The sequence below is a fragment of the Musca vetustissima genome, unplaced genomic scaffold (genome assembly GCF_032173495.1).
Source record: "Musca vetustissima isolate MV318-11 ecotype Yass unplaced genomic scaffold, APGP_CSIRO_Mvet_v1 utg7915, whole genome shotgun sequence".
NCBI lineage: Eukaryota > Metazoa > Arthropoda > Insecta > Diptera > Muscidae > Musca > Musca vetustissima.
In genome coordinates, this window is record NW_026875917.1 from 102,629 (window position 1) to 110,061 (window position 7,433).

Below are 7,433 nucleotides of genomic sequence, written 5' to 3' on the forward strand. Positions count from 1 at the left end.
GTAAGTAAGTAAGTCGAAATTTTAAACGATTTTTTCAATCACTTTTTGTTTATTTCATAAATTTTTTCTTTCACTTTCTTTCTTTTATCTAAAAACTAATATTTTTTCTTTTCCATTTCTTCTTCTTTTTTCTCTATTCTATATATTTACAGAGTTTCTTTTGACAACATGTTTACACCCAACAGACAATTCTCAGAGGTTTATCAATACCCATCGTCTTTCACACAAACCAACATACTATTTTCCAAATAATTTCTCCAAAACAAATTTTATTGCAATGAAATTCCAGATTAATAACGTTGTACACAAAACTAAGTTCTAAACTATGTTAACTTTGTGAACTTTTCTTAAAAGATAAAACAAAAAAAATTATTTAACTATTTACGACAATTGGTCACTCCTTAGCCCATTATTAAAAAAAGGAGTCTAAAACAAGCAAAACAATGCAAACAAATATTGTTAGTTCAAATTTACTTGACTCGTGTGTATTAGTTTGTTTAAAAAAAACGTCACCCTATTTTCTTCTTTTGTGTTGAATATTCTATGATTTTTTTATGAATCTTCAGTTTTTATTTTATTTTTTGTTTTGTTCGTACTTATTTTACAACCACCTGACCACAACAACCGTATATGTATTAAATTAAATTATCTCTCCCCCATATTTTTTTATTTTTATTATTTAACTATATATTATTGTTTGATTATTTTAAATGTTGAGTAGTCAGTCACAAGTATACAAAAAAACAATAACACAAAATCATGTATTATTTTTTCGAATATTTGTTAGATAGTCAAGTAAATAAATAAACAAAAAGTAAATTATTTGAAAAAATATATAAAAAAAAACAATTTTAAATTGAGTTTTATTTGGGAATAATTTAAGAATATTTTTTTAGTCTTGAATTTTTAAAGAATATTTTATTAAGAAAGAAACATAAAAATATTTTTTTATATTATATTATATTTAAAAAATAAGGCGTGGGATTTTTTAAAAATATTGTTAAGGACCTTCAATCAGGCGAGGATTTTTTGAAAAGAAATACTTCTTCAGTCAGGCGTAGATTATTTTTAAATATTTTTGAGGACATTCAACAGAGCGTGGAATCATCAATAAGGCCTGGATTTTTTTAAAATATTTTTTAAGGACCTTCAATCATGCGTGGATTTAAACACAATTTTTTTAGAACCATTAATAAGGCGTGGGATTTGTTAAACCTATTTTTGAGCGTGGATTTCTTAAAATTATTTTTTGAGTACCATTAATAAGGCGTGGATTTTTTAAAGAATATTTTTTGAGGACCTATACAAGGCGTGGATTTTTTTAAAGAATATTTTTTTGAGGACCATTAATAAGGCGTGGATTTTTAAAGAATATTTTTTGAGGACCATTTATAAGGCGTGGATTTTTTAAAGAATATTTTTTTGAGGACCATTAATAAGGCGTGGATTTTTAAAGAATATTTTTTGAGGACCATTAATAAGGCGTGGATTTTTAAAGAATATTTTTTGAGGACCATTTATAAGGCGTGGATTTTTTAAAGAATATTTTTTTGAGGACCATTTATAAGTCGTGGATTTTTTAAAGAATATTTTTTGAGGACCATTAATAAGGCAAAGGCCTATCAAGGCGTGGATTATTAAAGAATAGTTTTTCAAAGGCCTATCAAGGCGTGGATTATTAAAGAATAGTTTTTCAAAGGCCTATCAAGGCGTGGATTATTAAAGAATAGATGTCTATCAAGGCGTGGATTATTAAAGAATAGTTTTTCAAAGGCCTATCAAGGCGTGGATTATTAAAGAATAGTTTTTCAAAGGCCTATCAAGGCGTGGATTATTAAAGAATAGTTTTTCAAAGGCCTATCAAGGCGTGGATTATTAAAGAATAGTTTTTCAAAGGCCTATCAAGGCGTGGATTATTAATGAATAGTTATTCAGAGGCCTATCAAGGCGTGGATTATTAAAGAATAGGCCTATAATTTTTAGAAAGTTTATCAAGGCCTGGTCTTTTCAAAGAATAATGTTTGGAAACCCTATTCAGGCGTAAGGATTTTTCAAAGAATAATTTTTAGAATGCATATCCAGGCCTAGGATTTTTCCAAGAATAATTTTTAGAAGGCATATCCAGGCCTAGGATTTTTCAAACAATAATTTTTGTAATTCCTATCAAGGATTTTTAAACTACATTTTTTATAATTTTTATAGAACATTTTTTCTAAGCCTAACATTGCATGAATTATTAAAAAATAATATTTTTCCTAAAATTTTCATAACACCCCTCGTTAGCGCCAATGTACCTTGACATTCATCATTTGCCAATAGCGCCAAATATTGACAACTATGGGAAATAATGAAGAAACATCGAAAGAATACCGTTAACATTTTAGTACAACCAACCAACATACTTACTTACAAACACACACTATAACTAATAGACAAAAAATACAAGTAAAATCGTTTAATTTAATAAGACAAACAATTATATTTAGAAATAATTTAAATACTAAAATATTGACTGTTAATCTTTGGACAAAAGGCATTTCAGCGAAACTAAAAAAATCAGTTACAAATTTGATTGGATATTGAGTATTAGATTATTAAAAGAACAGGTGAGTTAAGAATATAAATCATGGTTGATAATTTGTCTGCTTTTTATAACCTCCAAAGAGCACAAAGGGTAAGGTAATGGTAAACCATATTCAAACCTGAATTTGTAGAGGTTCTCTTTTTTGTAAGATGTGAATAAGAGGACATCACTTATATTTAATGTTCACCCCCCTGGTGCACAAGAAAATTTTTGGTTTGATATTTAAATGCAATACAATTTATAATCAAACAAGGATATCAAAAATAGGCAAGGATGTTCAAGAACAAATTATAAGAATGGTTACACCCAAAAATAAACTTAAACATTAGGCAGTTGTAAAATGTATAACAAAATCTGATGTAGATCAAGAATCACGCACTTTAGCTCGGCTATAAAAAAACATTTCTTTATAGACTTCAACCCATCTATAAATATTCCTTTCAGATGCCTTACGCCCTTCAACTCGTCTATAAATACTAGATTCTGCTCGTCTATAAAGAATCCCTTTAGCTCTCTATAAAGACTTCATTCAGCTCGCCTTTACAGACTCCCCGCAGCTCGTTTATAAAATCTCCTATCAGCTGGCCTATAAAGATTCCCTTTAGCTTTTCTCTAAAAGATCAATTCAACTCCTCTGCTAAGACTTCGTTCGTACTTTTTTTATAATCCAATGAAATTAATTTGTCACAAAATTACTAAAAATTCCTAATGTACAGTAAAATCGATCAATTGTGAAAATACAATCGATTCCTTCCTAGTTTTCTTACTTGGGAAAGCCTAGTATGGCAACAATTGATATTTGTTGAAAATAAAATTCAAAACTAATAATAATTAATTTCAAATTATAATTTCATTTCAAATCCTTTGTACATTTAGATTTCCAGATAAAATGTCCTTGCGCTATGTGCAAAAATTGCAGGGGATACATACTCCATTTTTATGTAGGGTAAGTATTATTAATATGATTTTTTTAATCGTGATACCTTCATTTATTATTTCCCCAATCGTTTTTCAGAGTTATCCCTTCTTAGTGACAAAAGAAAAATCCAAAGATGTGGCCTTCACTAAATCCTCATTGCAAAAGAAATATAAGGTAACGAACACTTTTCTTCTTATTTAGTAAAACCTAACCTAAAATAATTCATTTATTGCTTTTCAGGATCTGGAATTTCCTCGTACCAAATATGGTGGACGCAGTGTTGTCACCATGCTGCCGGGTGGTGGCATTGGCCCCGAACTTATGACCTATGTGCGTGAAATATTCTCCCACTGTGGCGCACCCATTGATTTTGAAGTCATTGACATTGATCCCTCCACCCAGGGCAATGAAGATTTAGAAAATGCCATAGTGTCGATAAAACGTAATGGCACCGCCATAAAGGGTAATATTGAAACGACATCACAAAATTTAAATGAAATTTCACGAAATGTGGCAATACGTAACGAATTGGATTTATATGTAAATGTTTTGCATTGTAAATCGTTGCCGGGTATACCGGCCCGTCATCAAAATATCGATATTGTATTGATACGCCAAAATACATATGGTGAATATGCAATGATGGAACATGAAGCCGTACCGGGACATGTGGAAAGTTTAAAAATTATGACGGAAGAGAATGCAGAGCGTGTGGCACGTTATGCTTTCGAATATGCTCGTCAGCAAGGTAGGAAGAAGGTCACCACCATACATAAGGCAAATATTATGAAGCTGTCGGATGGATTGTTTTTGGAAATGGCCAAAAAGGTGCATAAGGATTATCCGAATATACAACATGAAAATATGATTATCGATAATACGTGCATGCAATTGGTATCGAATCCACATCAGGTGAGGAGGGCGAGAAGGATGTGTTTTAAAAATGGATGAATGGAATAGATTTAGCATCCAATTAGATTGGAAAACATTTACAAAACCCACAAAAATACGGAAATAATTTAATTGACATTTTCCTCTTACAATTTATCCAATAAATTGAAATTTAAACAAAATGTTACTTTTCATATTTCCTTCTTCCAGTTCGATGTCATGAACTTGCCCAATTTATATGGCACCATAGTGGCCAATGTCATTTGCGGCCTAATTGGTGGAGCTGGCCTATTATCCGGTCGTAATTATGGTGATTATGTATGTATTTGAAAATGTATTTAAATATTGAATATATTTGTTTTTAAATTGTTTATATTTGCAGTATGCCATTTTTGAACCTGGCACTCGTAATACGGGTACCGCCATTGCTGGTAAAAATATTGCCAATCCCTTGCCCATGATCAATGCTGGCATTGATTTATTAAATCATTTGGGCTATAAGGATCATGCTCGTATTATACACGAGGCAAGTTATAAGACTGTGGTGGAGATGGGTATTAGAACACCAGGTGAGTTGGAGGTATCATGTAGACTGGTACTGGGTATAATGTCTTTTAAAGATTGTTTGTAATATGGTATAGTGCAGGGAATTTTTTAACGCTTCATATTTAAATAAAGCTCCCATATATATTTTCGTTCGAGATCCTGGAAATGGTGAACTAAAGGCACTATATTTGTACGATAGACAGTAAAAGTTTTATTTAATCGAGTTCGAGTTCAGATTTTAATATAGCGTTCATAGAAGTCGGTTCAGAAATTGATATAGCTCTCACATATAAATTTTGTAATTTTCGTATCACTTATAATGAATTATTTCTGCAAAGATTTTTTCACCCTCGAGAACTCGGAATAACAAATTAAAAATACCGAAAATAATGCGGTGTTCCACACCTCAGTACGCCACCTATTTTCTATAAAATCCTGGAAACCGCCCAATTTTATAAGGTATACAAGAACAAATTTTCAAAGTTTGTGTAGGTTATTTTCCATAAAAAAATTCTTAGGTGCTGAAAATTAAATTTTGATAGAATGAATGTGCCTGAAATATGTAGACACATTTTCTTTAGTTCATGATGTAAGCAAAGTTGTCACATAAATATTCTCAACCAATGCGCCATCTACTGGGTCAAATTAAGGCTATATGTAAGCGAATATCACAACTATTTCAAATTCATTTCATGTGTGATGCACACTTTTAGGGGTGTCCTCTTAAAAAAAGAAACACTAAATCATATGTTCTAATCCCAAAACTCTAGGACAACAGTCTCCGTAACGTTGGTCAATCTTCAGTTCCTCAGGGGTATTATCAGCAGAGTTCCGGAAAACAATGCGCCACCTACTGGCTCAAATCTAGATAAGTGAAGAGCCCAAGCAAATTTGAAATGTTTCTATTGTAACTATTTCAAATTCATTTCATGTGTGATGCACACTTTTAGGGGTGTCCTCACAAATTAAACACTAAGTCATATGTTCTAATCCCAAAACTCAAGGACAGTCTCCGTAACGTCGGTCAATCTTCAGTTCCTCAGGGGTATTATCAGCAGAGTTCCGGAAAACATAAATAGACACTATCAATGCGCCACCTACTGGTTCAAATCTAGATAAGTGAAGAGCCCAAGCAAATTTGAAATGTTTCTATTGTAAATTCCATCCTGCTGTTGATGTGGAATATTCTTCAGACAAAATTTTTCCTCAACCGCAGGAGTATTTTAATATTTCTCAGTAAAGAATTTTTTTGAAATTTTCTGTTGACAAAGTAATCGAATTTCAAGGGCAGATGAGTAAACGTAATCAAAACACCATCCATTGGGTCAATTTTAAATTCTAAGTAAACGATGACCTCAATATTTTCAAAATACATCACATATTAGATGCATACTTTTAGGAGACTAGTCATAAATAATAAATCATATGTTTCAACCCAAATACTATCGTACAGGCTCCGAAATGTCGTAAAATAATAATGACCGGTACAAGGAACAAATATTACCGTCCAGCGAATTGTAGAATTTATTGGGGTACGGAAAAAATCTAAGAAAGTAATTTTGCTAATAAAATAAAACTATTGATGATTATAATTCCGATCAAGAATATATAACCTTTGATGAAAATTTCGATGTGTTATAGACGGAATATCAAATTAATTAGGTGTATATTAATTTGATATCGATAGAGAGTATTATTAGAAAAATGTCGTCCTAAATTTGGCACGTTTCGAAAGTAGGTGTTCTCTCGTGTTCTTAGGGTATTTCAAAACAACTCTTAAAACAAAATGATTTCAATAAGCTTTTATATGATTAAGAAGAACATTAATGAATTTAACTGTATGATTTATTTTCTTTTCAGATGTCGGCGGTTCAAATACCAGCACTGATGTTATTAATAGCATCATGGATTATCTACCAAATTCCAATATTGTCTGGTAATATATATTTAATTAATTATAATATTCAATTCGGTATTTATATTCGTATACTAACATCTTAAGAATGAAAGTCGTGTTCCTAATATTTATCGATTAATATTTTTTTATTAGTTATATGGTAAAATACTTACATTCAGTATTTGTATATAAATTTTCTGAAAACGTTTTTTATTGTGTTATTATTAATAATTGTTTTAAACTCTCCCATCTAATTGTATTCCATTTTCAATTCCATGTAAAGAAAATACCTGCAAAATATCTTGAGCATGGCTGTGAATGTCCTTATAAAATTTCTAAATATTTATATAAAGCGAATGTCTAAAAATGTCCTTGTGAATGCCCTCTGTGAAATGTCTATATTTGAATTTTATCTTATATATTTTTCTAAAATGTATAAATGTTTGTGTGTTCATGTGCCGTATTAAAATACAAAAGTATATATTTATAAAATATATACATATTTATTATATTTTTTTTTATTTCTCCAGGCCTCATGAAGACGATTTTATGCAACAAAGAGAAGTTAGAATTTAGGCTGCTTCAAAGTTAAGAAA

The 7,433-nt window shown here is 30.6% G+C and overlaps 1 protein-coding gene across 1 annotated transcript; it reads left to right on the forward strand.

Annotated features, from left to right (window-relative positions):
- Positions 1 to 3,443: 3,443 nt before the first annotated feature.
- Positions 3,444 to 7,433, forward strand: LOC133338443 (isocitrate dehydrogenase [NAD] subunit gamma, mitochondrial-like). The gene is made up of 7 exons (XM_061546615.1): positions 3,444 to 3,530; positions 3,600 to 3,677; positions 3,744 to 4,415; positions 4,605 to 4,712; positions 4,777 to 4,963; positions 6,801 to 6,876; positions 7,368 to 7,433. Exons 1-7 carry the CDS (start codon positions 3,474 to 3,476, stop codon positions 7,411 to 7,413), a joined length of 1,224 nt encoding a protein of 407 aa, XP_061402599.1. The 5' UTR covers positions 3,444 to 3,473; the 3' UTR covers positions 7,414 to 7,433.